General features: G+C 34.1%; 1 protein-coding gene across 1 annotated transcript; it reads right to left on the bottom strand.

Annotated features, from left to right (window-relative positions):
• Positions 1-2,778: 2,778 nt before the first annotated feature.
• Positions 2,779-6,011, bottom strand: LOC127935442 (cholecystokinin-like). The gene is made up of 3 exons (XM_052533312.1): positions 5,872-6,011; positions 5,154-5,404; positions 2,779-3,271 (listed from the first exon to the last, which is right to left on the bottom strand). Exons 2-3 carry the CDS (start codon positions 5,401-5,403, stop codon positions 3,141-3,143), a joined length of 381 nt encoding a protein of 126 aa, XP_052389272.1. The 5' UTR covers position 5,404; positions 5,872-6,011; the 3' UTR covers positions 2,779-3,140.
• Between the last annotated feature and the right edge of the window lie 8,495 nt (positions 6,012-14,506).

Below are 14,506 nucleotides of genomic sequence, written 5' to 3' on the forward strand. Positions count from 1 at the left end.
TATATTCTTATTATATATAGCCTATTCTTATTATAAAGTCACCAAAATACAGTTTTTCATTGTTAGTTCTCACAGTGCATAAACTAATGTTAACAAACATAACTTTTGATTTTAATAATGCGTTTAATAAGTAATATTGATAAATGCTGTAGAAGTAGGCTATGTTTATTCTTAGTTCATGTTAACTAATGTTAACTAATGAAAGCTTACTGTAAGCTGTTTCCAGAATTTTGTTCAAATTGTTACTGCCTTTAGTTATTATTTTGGAATAATCATACAAATGCATAAAAACACTATGAAATGTATAATTAGTTTAAAAAACATTGAATAAAATACAAAATAATATTAATAAAATACAAAATAGAATTATATTTGTTATCTTATTTTATGTAATATTTATTTACCCAGGAAAATGTAACAAATTTATTTGTAACAGACACACACACACACACACACACACACACACACACACACACATATATATATATACATATGTTTCAAAACTTCTGTTTAGAAATGAATAGTTTTATTTCATCATTTGGATGATTTGGACTTGGTTTCATAGATTCGGTCAGTCAGAATGTTTCCTCCATTTGAACTCTGAATGGGTCGCATTTCTCCTAACGCAGCTGTGTGGTTATTGTTTGTTTGAAGAAGTGAAATGAAGCAATTTATTATCCCAGACAGGATGAGGTCTAACCCAATTTTCAGTTCTTGTCTAGTACTTCAGACATGCTCTCCTCATTAAGTGTTGAAAGAAAAATGATATGGTCATGGTTTTCATAGTAATTGCCATGGTAACAGGACTGGAATTATTTACACTTGATTATTTTTTATAAGCCACAAAGATGTCCCGCAAAGACAAATCAGCCCAAACATCAGCATTTAATATCCTAAAGCAGGTATGACCAGGGCTGTGGTTTTAAAATTACAGAGGTCCCAAACCCCCCCTAATATATATATATATATATATATATATATATATATATATATATATATATATATATATATATATATATATATATATATATATATATTCTGTATATGTGTGCTAGGGCTGTCAAATTACAATTAGAATTCTGTATATTCATCTGATAAAAAAATTAAAACATTCATAGCAAAAACTGTATTCAAATTCACCGCACCTTCTAGCCACAGGAGACAAAACCTTTTTCCCCTAAATTAAATTATGACTTTTAAATATGAATATAACTCCTATACTATTAATAAGTATCATTTTTTTTAATGTTTGCATTTTAAGAGGAAATAATTAAAGGCCAAACATTCGTATAACAATATAAAACTATGTCAGCTTTGATTGATAGTATTTGCATTTTCATCTTTGTCGGTGAACAAAGTAAACAAATTGTCGACTAATGTTTGTTTTATGAATCATTTTATTAAACAAGTTACTTTATTACTTTAACAAATTCACAATAGGCCTATGTACTCATTCATTATTATTCATATGCCTATATATGATGAAAACGGCTTCATTAATATTTTTTCTTGTCCCCTCACATTGACAGTTACGAATCATATTCAAGCTGCAGCTGCAAACCTTCTGGTCTCTCTTGCGAAACCAACATGGAAGTGACTAAAACTGCAACCTTCTTCAGTGTCTATGGTGGATGGTGGTTACAGCTCTGTTTTATGCATTGCATTGAATCTTCCATTGGCTCGGGGGCAAATCCATTAATGTCTGATAAATCACTGAGATGTTTTAGAAAACTAAAAATCTGCAATTATATCTTGAGACGTCCATCAGAGAATGTTAATCTCTGGTCACAAATAAGTAGACATGTTTTGGTTCATCCATTTGCGTCATCCAATCAGACACAAAATAACACATGCAATTGCTCATCGTTTTAAATGAGGCCAAGAAGTTAAGCTAACACAGGGACAAGAATGTAACCAATGAAAAAGTTCTACCTCTAGTTCTACCTGTCCCCTGTGTTCAATATTCCTGCCCAGCTACAGTCCTGACTCCAATAACTTGATTCCCATTTGACTAGAATAATGACAAGCTGAGGTCCAATCCACTGGTGGTCTAATGTGATGTAATATGTCTTTGATGTTGAATTAGATCTATAATTGAGGGTTTGATGTGATTAACATTTGTTCTTATTGGGCAGTATTTGATTAAGCTAATTAGCATTTCACCGTTATTAATGGTCAGTGGAGGAAGAGGGTGATGCTTTGAATATAAAAGTTCTATCCAACTCTCAGGCATATTAAATATTGCCTAATTGTAATAGACAGTGACGTGTGTGTATGTGGCAGCTGACCAGTCTGAAGACATATCCCAGACCCACAGCAGCTTGATGTTTGGTCTGTTATTATATAGAGAGGCATCTAATGGTCTTCCAGTCTATTGACGTCTCTGTTTGCCTGTGAAACAGAAATCTTTATCCTTGGACATTGTATCAAGCTCAGTAAGTCCCTTGAGCATGTCTTGAAGGATAAGAAACCTTCTACTCTCTCTGTTTTCTATCTCTTTCAACTTTCTTTGTCTTAGTCTAAGTAACATCTGAATAATGGTCTTTTAGAACCAGATTTTTTCCCACTCTCTCCTCTTAATGTTCCTTCAAAGCATTTCTTCCATTAATTCATTTACTCATTTATCGATTTTTACTTTCTTTTCAAGCAAAGAGGATTTATGACACTGCACTTTGAGCCGCAAATACTTAAGCTGTTTTCCCAGTACTTCCTTCCATTAAAAGCGAGTTCTTGTGGTTATAAGTTGTTTTGATGGACAAACTGCCAGAGTCTGGGGGGTTTAAGGCCAAAGTTGAATGCTGACCTGATTTATTGGAAATTGTGGTTTCAAGAAATTTTGACAATCACATCAGCTTAATGGTTCTCTTTATGCAAAACCCACTACATATGTGACAAATAAACTCAAATAAAAAGACAAAACTGAAAAACAACAATACTTTGAGACTTTTTTTGTCTTTTTTTTTGCAAAATTAGGCATATTATTAATTAGGCATTAGGCATATTATCAATAATTAATATTACATTATGAATATTGCATTATACTGGGTTCTTAACAAATGTACATTAGAATAATAATAACAGTAGTAGTAATAAATATATTCTTTATTTGTAGTTGAGGAACCAGATGGTCTATATGGATTTTATGATGAATATTCATATTCCTCAGCACTCCTGCGGCCAAAATCCATCCAGCCAACATAATCCCGATCTTTTATCCGGTGGTTAATGCTGTTTGCTCTGTTGTTCATGGAGGAGTTACGACGAACCGAGCCTATGAAAGAAAGAAAGAAAGAAAGAAAGAAATGAATACAAATCTCCTAACCTCCTAAATAAATAACCAGCAGTGACGTGATGAAAAAGTTAAAGAAGTAGAAGGAAGTGGATTTTATATCTATGGATTTAGTTCCATTCAAACACTTACAGTTTAAATAATTTGTCTTTCAATCGTCTCTGTTAGACACTGCTTTCTAACATCTCTTACATAAAACCTTTTTCTAGGTGGCAAACTATCAATGAAGTTGCCACTGACTGTGTTAATGGCAAAACAAACGGTTCAAAAAGATGTCAATGTGAACTTGTTTTTTCTTTTTTAGATGTGTCAAAAATAGCATTCAGGATTCTCTTGACTTGCTGTAAACTGTAATAGTAGAGAAGGAATTATTTTTAATAGTAATAGTGTGGCAAAGTTTTGGCATTGTTTCAGCTACATACAACATGTAAAGTGTCATTCAATCTGTTTTCAAGGTGTTTGCAACTGATGGGAGAATTTTAGCACACGTTACATTCTATCTGGCTTTCACCTCCTTCTCACAATTATTAAAAGAGAGAGAGCTAAGCTTAATGAAAAACTAATGCAATGAGAAACTAGGACTCTCGTTAATGGGATCAGTTAGTTCCCCATGCACACTGAATGCCATTGTTTTCATCACGTACATGCAGATTTGTTGTTCTATCATGGTTCAGGTTTTTTTTTTTTTTAATGCTGGGTTAATTATATACCTTATCCCCAAAATCTAAGTCTTGAAGAAAACCTTTCCACATCTTAGACATCATTTATCTGTTTATTAAACAATTTTCCTTTTGGAGACCATAAATGCTCCCCATTTTTTTTTTATCGAGGGCCTTATGGGGATGTTTATAATGAGGTTGCTATAACGTGTAGAAAACCTGATCTACACACACACACACACACACACACACACGCACACACACACACACACACACACACACACACACACACACACACACACACGCACACACACACACACACACACACACACACACACACACACACACACACACACACCCATTACAGGCAGTCCATGTTTACAGTTAAATATGTCATGTCACACTGAGCTTGAATGTTCAAAGGTGCAATTCCCTTTCCCTGTGATTAGGAATGATAATAGTTAGATCCTCTTCGAATAGGATACACCCTAATGAGTTATGCAATTTAATGGTACACACCTGACCCAAAAATAGCCACTCCTCGTACACCTTGGGTATAAACATGCTTCACTCAGCTGTGTTTGTGTTTGTCAATGGCCAGCAATGCCAAACTGGAGCTACTGTATAGTGCTTGACAGGTTTTCCTTTCATTATTTGGAAACCTGTAGTCTCAGGTTTTATCATTTTACCTGCTTGTTTGTCATTTTTACCTTCCTTTTTGAGTATTTGTGTGTGTTTGTGTATCAAAAAAGAAGCCAAACTGCAGTTTAGCCACAGCACTTATAGAAAAAAATTAAGCAATTTTTAAAGCGAAACATTGAGCACATGGCTAGTTTTCAAATGAAGGCAAAAGAAACAGTGCATTCACAAACAAAGATGTATGTTGAGATGGAAAAATATGCGCAAAAGTCAAACAGAGAGAAAGCAGAAGAGATGGAAATAAACACACAGAAAGAGCAGAATTAAATCAGTCTTGATCAGTTTGTCTGTTTCCTCTCTTTCCAGCTCTTCTTTCTGTCCATACTGCAGTATGAGTTGATTTCACTGTTTTACTCATTCATTGTTTCTCTCCTGGTTAGTGTGCAAAACACGAAGCATTCGCTGAAGCTACTTTTTTGGTTTGCAAGACAATTGTGGCCTTTCTGTCACTGAGGATGGTAATGGTTCTTCTTCAGCATGTGTTTGGTTGTTAGAGTGTCTCTCACCTTTTTTGGAGATGAGTTTGGCCAGCAGTTCGCTGAGGTTTGCATGGGTGTCTGGGTCTGTGTTGCCTTCTGGCTGCTGTTTGTTGGTGAGGCTGGTGGAGCGGACGACCCGGTGGTGTCCACTTAAACTGGCGTCCAGCTGCGAGGGGAGAGGGCTGTCATCAGTGTCAGGTGAAGAGGAGCGCGGCAGACCCAAACAGGAGGCAGAAAGCGCAGCCAGGATCACACACATGCACACCCCGCTGTTCATCCTGCAAATGTGAACAAGAGGAGGAACAGAGAGAGAAACGAGCATGTTCAAAGAAATCATTGTAGTAAGACTGTTTCATTCTTATCTTGCTGCCTTACAATTTAACACTTTTTCTTTTTAAATTGTATTATATATATTTTTTATATATTGAATGTATGTATGTATTTTTAGTTTTTACTGCCTTACAATTTAATTTAGGAAAATACAGTTATTTGATGTAACAAAAAAGCTATTCTTGTAAGACTTTTTTTCAAGTCAGTGTAAAGGATGAAAGACAGTTTTAAGTCTACATAGATAAAAAGTATTAAAGTAAATAATTTTTCAAAAGACAGGAAAGTTATCAAGCATTGTTTAAAATTATCTTCTGTTAATCTAATGTTTGACATTTCATACAAAAATATTGACAGAATGTTAAATCTTTGAAAAGTTAAAGGATAGATAGAAAGATAGATAGATAGGATCTCTTACCTTATTCTGTTTTGTGAGCTAGAAGGAGAATGGAAGTGGGTTTTCTAAGGAAGGAGGGAGAGAAGCACTTATATACCCAGCTGTGACGTGCACACACACGCACACACATGCATTTACTCACACACGTACACAGACATGCACGCACATGGAAAGTGTTTAAGCATATACATAATATGCTTCATTCTATTTTGGCATCTGCTTTTTCTACAAAATTGGAAAAAAATGCTTTTTTTTAATTTAAATGATTTCATTTTTATAATCAAACTCTTTTAATTGTCATTCTTTCTGAATTTGGCGATACTTTAATCCAAACTCAATTACACAGACAAAGACAGTGAGGGAGTCTCAGCATAGCAGTTTTAGTAAAAATCTGCAACAACTGAGGGTCAATATCATGGGGAAAAGGAAGCCAATTAAACCCATATCTGGCTATGTGGTGGTCATCCAAACACAGTTTGTATGCCATTTCTGTGTGTTAGATATGCTGCATTTCAGTCATTCCTGTGTAGGTAAGTGGACACCATCATGGCTCCAGCCCCACCTGTACCCTCTGGATGTCCAGGTGTGGGTGTCTGACTGACTTTATGTAATATATATATATATATGTATATGTGTATATATATATATATATATATATATATATATATATATATATATATATATATATGAAGAGTTCAGATGCAAAAACCTCTAAATGCCATCTGAAATTTTCATCTAAAATTAGGAATTTTTTCAGGCTCCTATATTTATGTCCAGTTATTTCACTTTAATAGCCTGGAAAAGGACCTGCACATTGCCATTAAAGTAAAATGACTCAACCTAAGCATAGGAGCTTATTAAAAATCCAAATTTTAGATGAAAATTTCAGATGGCATTTAGAGGTTTTTGCATCTGAACTCTTCATATATAGACACACACACACAAACACACACACACACACAACTCTGTCAAGTCACAGTTAGGTTTTTTAAGTAATAATTTGCACAATCATGCCAAAAATCTTGGTGTCTACTTTGACCCTCTTTTTCAATTTGACAAGCACATAAATGCAGTTGTGAAGAGTAGCTTTTTCCAACTTAGATCTGTAGCAGAAGTAAAAAACTTTCTTTCTAGAAAAGACCTTGAAGTAGTGATTCATGCACTAATTTCCTCTCGACTAGACTACTGCAATTCGCTCTATATTGGCCTACCTTAATCTACACTTTCCCGTTTACAGATGGTTCAAAACTCGGCAGCTAGATTGCTGACAGGAACTAGAAAAAGAGACCATATCTCCCCTGTCCTTGCCTCATTGCATTGGCTTCCCATAAAATTTAGAATGGATTTTAAGATCCTTCTTTTTGCATACAAAGCATTGCATAACTCGGCCCCGGATTACATTTCTGATCTTGTAAAACCTTACACAGCTGTTATTAAGATCTGGCAATTAAGATCTGGAGATCAGTTACTTTTATCGGTTCCTCGTTCTCGCTGCAAATCAATAGGTGATCGAGCTTTCTCTGTAGCTGCCCCAAAGCTCTGGAATGGTCTACCCTTGAACATTAGGGCTTCTCCATCACTGGATGTTTTTAAAACTAGCTTAAAGACATATTTTTATACCTTAGCTTTTGAGTGATACTGTTTATGTATATATATATATATATATATATATATATATATATATATATATATATATATATATATTTATTTTTTTTTTTTTATTTATTTTTTTTTTTTATGTATATATAGTTGGTGTTTTATGTATAATTGGTCTGTTGTATATGATATTTGCTTTTATCTCCACTCTTTTCTATTTTAAATCATGTTTTACTGTAAAGCAATTTGGATCAGCTACAGTTGTGTTAAATTTGTGCTATATAAATAAACTTTGACTTGACTTGACTTGACTTGACACACACACACACACACACACACACACAGTACAGACCAAAAGTTTGGAAACATTACTCTTTTTTTATGTTTTTGAAAGAAGTTTCTTCTGCTCATCAAGCCTGCATTTATTTGATCAAAAATACAGAAAAAACAGTAATATTGTGAAATATTATTACAACTTAAAATAATAGTTTTCCATTTGAATATACTTTAAAAAATAATTTATTCCGGTGAGGCAAAGCTGAATTTTCAGCATCATTACTCCAGCCTTCAGTCTCACATGTAACATCCAGTCTATCACATGATCATTTAGAAATCATTCTAATATTCTGATTTATTATGAGTGTTGGAAACAGTTCTGCTTTCTAATATATTTAATGAATAAAAGGTTAAAAAGAACTGCATTAATTCAAAATAAAAATAAAAATTATATTTTTAATAATATATATATTTCTAATAATATATTTTCTAATAATATATTTTCTTTACTATCACTTTTTATCAATTTAACACATCCTTGCTGAATAAAAGTATTGATTTTATAAAAAAAAGACAAAAAAATACTGACCCCAAATTACTGACCAGCAGTGTATATTGTTATTACAAAATATTTATATTTTAAAAACATAGCTTCTTTTTTTTAATTTTTTTTTTTTTTACTTTTTATTCATCAAAGTATCCTAAAAAAGTATCACATGTTCTGAAAAAATAACAGCAGAACTGTTTCCAACTTTGATAATGAATCATCATATTAGAATGATTTCTAAAGGATCATGTGATAATGATCCTAAAAATTCAGGTTTGCATCACAGAAATAAATGATAATTTATACATTTAAAAACAATTATTTTGAATTGTAATAATATATCACAATATTAAAAATGTTTCTGTATTTTTGATCAAATAAATGCAGGCTTGATGAGCAGAGTATACACACACACACACACACACACACACACACACACACACACACACTGAGTATGGTATAAACATTTCTTTTTAGTTTGTCTTCATTTCCCCCCTCTTTTTGAGTCATCCTTCTATGACTTCCTTCTTCATCTTCTGCCGTCACACTGCTTTAATAAACCCTTGTGGGCAGAATGGAGACTGTGGTGTCAGACAAAAAAAACAAAAAAAAGAAAAAAACAAATTTCAAACAGATTCATTTTGAGATAACCTGCATGATCAATAACAATTGATCCCTGTCATTTGCATAGTAATGGGAAGACAGAGTTATCAGATTTGATCTCTAATGTTGCACCATATTACTTTCTCTGAAGAATACTGGTTTCACTATAATTTGTGTGAATCAAGCTGCTAAGCTTCAAAATGACAATGAGTCTGTCATCCCTCTTATTCTTGGCTTTCTACCCCATCCTTTTTGTAGCTTTTGTTTTTTCATATTTGACATCTTCTTTAAAGCTTTTATGAGGTGAGAATTTAAGTACTCATGGGGTACTTTAGTTTTCACAGAAAACGGCAGTAAATAAAAACATCTCTGTTCAGTCCACCTGTCTGTCATTCTTTCTCCCTCTCTCTATTTCTCTCTTCTTCTTATGGTTATCAGGGTGAAACATTTACGTGGTCGGTGTAGGAACACTTGCGTGGGAGGTGCTGTGAAGCATGAGTATTGATTGGCTGGCGTGTGGGAGGTGTTCGTGTGATTGGAGCCCGTCGTAATGTGAAGGCAACCTGTACTTCAATTTGCTTGACTTCTTAACTCCAGGTGTGAAGGATGGTCTCACATTAGATCCACTCGCAACCTGTGTTTGATGAGGAGATTTTTATAGCGAAGGTCATCAAGACTACTGAATTTTAGCCCAGAGTAATTTCCCACTTCCATCAGCTTACATAATAAAGTCAAGCCTCAAGAGGATTGATTATAGATCAGGGTTGTGGCTGAAGTTCGAATCTGGCTTGCAACATCTTCCTATCACGTCTCTTTCCCCATTCATTTCCTGTTTTAATTTTATTCTTCTCCTAATAAAAAATGTCAAAAAGGCTAAAACTATTTAATGGACGGGTCTTTTGGTAAAGTCAGAAATAATCTTAATCAAACATAATATGCTAATATTGTTGTAGTTAATAAGAAATGCTTCTTGAGCACAGTCATGCATCAAGGCATTTTAGAATGATTTCTGAAGGATCATGTGACACTGAAGATAATTAGCTTTTCCTTCACAGTTAATAAACTTAAAAGTTATTTGAAATTATAATCAAATTTCATCAAATAAATGTCACCTTGGTTAGCATTTTCTTTTCTTTTTTGTGTACAATGTTTTTTTTTGTTTTTTATGTGTATTGCTTGCATGACCTTGTGAATTGCCCCTTGGGGACAAATCAAGTATTTTAAATTGAATTAAGACACTTCTTTGAAAAAACAACCTGAAGAAAAACACATTTTCTATCAGAATGTCAAAAAGAATGCTGTTTCGTGTCAAACCAAGCGCTGTGCAAATCATTACTTCAGTCTCTCTCCAAGCGGGTTCGTTTGCAACAATTACTGCAGTCCATGCAGAAATTCTGCCTGTCGCATTAACTGATGTTCATCATGTTTTATTCTGATCTGTGTCTGTCATGATAGGGTCAATTCTAAATCGAGGTTTAGGAGGTTAAACGGCAGATGTAATTGTGCTCACCTCACAGTCTTCTGGAAAGAAATGAAACCAGCGCCATTACCAAAGATCATTCCAGAGTAATTGAGGATGACCTATGTAAATCTATGCTTCTTACAAGACAGCTAAACTTTCCACTGCACACTTGAATGAGTAATTTAAAGCTGTTTCTCTCATTGCTGCTGACCCTCTCTCTGTCTGTAATTACATACTGTCACTTAATTACCACATTTCAGACCAGAAAAGACCAAGTAAAATGTCCATGTTACTTACAGATGTTAGCTGGAAAGGGAGAAGACCAAGCAAAATTGATAGACTTATGCTTTATGCAACATCTATGAAATCAAAAAGAGTTTTGTAGACATAGCCTACATATGCTAGTGAACTCCCAGTTAGCAAAATTTTAGTAGATTTAGCAAACATTAAGTAGATTAAAGATATACACTCTTTTCTTTCAGTGGAAATGGACTAAAAATGTTGACGACTCAAGTACTCTCATTCAGAGATGTCCAATCAAATACTCAGTTTAATGGCAAAGTCCCTACCTCAATACCATCTATTTGTAACTAGCATTAGCAAGTAGCAAATAATATCAGTGGCTGTGAAATGTACAAGCCCTTTCATATCCCTTCCAATCATCCATTTTCAACATTAAATACAGGAACTGTGAACGCAAAGGACTGCGGAGACATAAAAGGGGTGATATGGTCAGTGGGGGGGGGGGGGGGGGGGGTCATTATCATAAAGATCATTATTTTCTGTATTTGTTGAAACAGAATATGTTGACATGCTTTAATGTTTAAAAAACACATTCTTTTTCAAATAGTGTACATTTGTATTATAAGTCCCTCCTAATGACAAGCGCAGTCTGCTCTGATTGGCCAGCTGACCCGGTACATTTTGATTGGCCGAACACAGCAAGCACTCGTTGGTAATGTAATACCCTTTCCATAATCACAAGCTTCATCTTTCAAAATAAATGTAAAGACAATTAATAATGTCCTTAGTTTTACCATCAGTTATAGCTCGAAAGAGGAACAGAGTGGAGTGACAGACATAGTGATGAAGCTCTTATGTGTTTGCAGTACACAAGCCAGGACGGTTAAAACAACTGACTCCACTGTGTAACCATCTCTCTCTCTCTCTCTCTCTCTCTCTCTCTCTCTCACACACACACACAAACACACACACACACACACACACACACAATTCCACTCTTTCACTCAGAAGGCGGGGCTTCCTGCGATTTAGAGGCCATATTAAGCATTGCATTTTTCCCCATTCAAAACGAATGCTTGTGACACGTCTTGGGTACAGTGTTGCCAAAATTTGCCAAATTTTAGAAATGTGATATGTGACTCACATCATGTGAATTAAGTTAGCTGCTATTTGCAATTGTTCATTTTATTAATAATAATTTTATTAATAATAAACATTTTTAATTTATGATTAAATTTGTTGTTCTGTTAGTACACTGTAAGAAAAATGGTAAAGATACTAGTAATTTTCCAGGACATTATCCATTATCCAATGTAACCGAATACACAATGCGTAATTTAAAATGGGGGTAAAAAAACAATACAGAAAATGATTTTATATTAACATAATAAATTGTGCATGCATATATGTATGCAACTTATTTTACCAACAAATCTAAACTGACATATATAAATATAGTTTTTCTATTTATTTTTTTTGCTGAGATTTGATGTCGTCGTGATTACACAATTATGTCATCACGCAATGACATCACAATGTTATTTACCAACTTCTAGAAAAAAAAACTTCCTTTAGCCACTTTCTGTGAAAAGTAGTTGGCAACACTGTGAATTCTAGTCTTTGTCAGATTTAGCAATCTCTCTCATTTATAAGGCGACACTATTCCACCATATTGTGTGTTGCACTTTTTCCCATTTATAATAGTATGAGTGCACCATTTTGTATATATAAAGTCTTTGTTAATGTACTTTACCTAAATTAGTGTCACATTTAACCATTTAATCTATAGCAACTCTCAAATAGCTGAAGGATCTAGGCATAAAGATAACAACAGTTCAATGTGACAATAAAACACACAAGGACACACACACACACACACACACACACACAGCCAGATGTCACTGTGATAAACTATAAAGAGTGTCCTCTGGTAAACACTAAATAATTCACAACTAAACAATTGTATGTTTTTAAGTGCAATGCTCTGTCACCTTTACAATCCCACTTAGATTTAAATAAGAAAAAATATATTACCTTTCCATTTACAGACCCTAAAGATTCATTGATTGTAATGATAATGATCCTCCATGGTGAATTCATCTTTAACTTTTAAATTGCCAAAGCACTTGCTTGTGATAATAAAATCTGCATTGGTAAGGGGAACAAACTAATTTAGTTCACTTTTGTCACCAATTTGGTCCAAAGGAAAAGGCACCCACATTACAATGACGCCACTGTAATTATCCTTGTGTTGGGTAGGAAATGGCATCCTATTTTGCAGTGTTTTGTTGTGTGGTCTACCTCTAGCTTGGCCAATATCACTTGAAGCAGGATGAATTAGGACTGAAGAGCCAGCTGGGTTGTGCTGAAAGAGGCACATGTCCTCTTCCTTGTCAGCATTGCAAAGAGCAAGTTAACAAGAGGATGGATTGACAATTATCAGTCCCTGAGGGGCTGCTTGCATATACCTGTTGTATTTTTGGTAAGCAGAGTATCGATTCTGTGATTCTGGAGGACATCATTTTATTTTATCTTCACTAATCGGAGTTAATATTAATAGGCACACTTCAACAAAGAATTAAATACAACTAGAAGCTTTTGCTCTCAGCATATACTCATTCTATCGTTTAGATGACTGATCATTTCGGACCATCTCAAAGAACAATTTAAACATCAAAAACAGCACTGATGCCTTGTAAAGACAGTTTGTACTTCACTGGCCTTCTATAGACTTTTTTTATGAACTCCCCATGGTTAAATTCATAATTTGTGATAGTTTCTTTGAGTGGAGTACAATGACAATAGCAGAAAATCTCTGCAATGACAATAACTCTTTGTTTTCCTAGCCAGCTGAGAGGTTGCATGAGTTTCCCCTAGGGGATTCATAAAGTATCACTATCTATCAATCTATGAATATTTAATAATGCTGAGCTCCACCATCCAAACAAAATACATTACAGGTTTCCCTTCTCTGCAATGTTGGAATATTTATTTAAATATTTTTTTCCCCCTCTTTATCCCTAAGCCTGTTTCATATTACATGTATATTTTTTATATTGTTGGGATGCAGGATGAATCTAATTAAAACCATTATCCTAGGAGGTGTTAAGATCTTTAAAAGATGCAGGAAGTCAGTGATATTGATTGAAGCCTCTGGCTAATGAAAGGAATTGCGATACTCACAAAAGGTTTAGTGTAGTTTTGATTTATAAAGAACATGACACAACACTATAAAACAATCACAATTTTGTAACAAAGATAAATCTATGGTCAATTTTTTCACAGCCTATAGGTTATAGGTGCTGCCACTGAAAATGCACAATGTCCCTTGAGTTTCAATCATGTCATAGGTACAGACAACAATAAAGTATCCGATGGCCTTAGAAGCGTAGTCTCATGGAACGAGAGAAGGTTGGACAAGTATGATGGTGCCAAACATATTATGGATTTGTACACAAATAGCAATACCTTAAACTGAATTCTTAACTTTATAGGAAGTCAGTGTAAACTATTCAAAACTGCAGTAATACATTCTCTCTTTCTGGTCCCTGCCTGGTTGCAGCATTTTCGACCGCTGAAGGCGAGATAAACAAGACTGAGTTATCCCTAAATACAATGAATTAAAATAATCCAAACTTGTTTCCAGATCCTTAAAAGACATAAAAAATTTCATTCTAACCTGAAACAGTACTGATTTAATAACTTGAATTTAACTGCTATCAAATTTGAGAGCCGGCTCAAAAATAACACCCAAATTCTGAACCTAGGGTTTTAGTTATAGAATTTGGAAAGGTTAGCAGAACAATCAGACTGTACAAAAACTAAAACTTCAGTCTTACAATTTATATGTAGAATGGTTTTAGATTTTTTTTTTTACATTTATCTATAAAAAATTATCTGCCATCCAAATTCAAATCCAAATCCAATAT

This window comes from Carassius gibelio, chromosome A19 (assembly GCF_023724105.1).
Source record: "Carassius gibelio isolate Cgi1373 ecotype wild population from Czech Republic chromosome A19, carGib1.2-hapl.c, whole genome shotgun sequence".
Classification (NCBI taxonomy): domain Eukaryota; kingdom Metazoa; phylum Chordata; class Actinopteri; order Cypriniformes; family Cyprinidae; genus Carassius; species Carassius gibelio.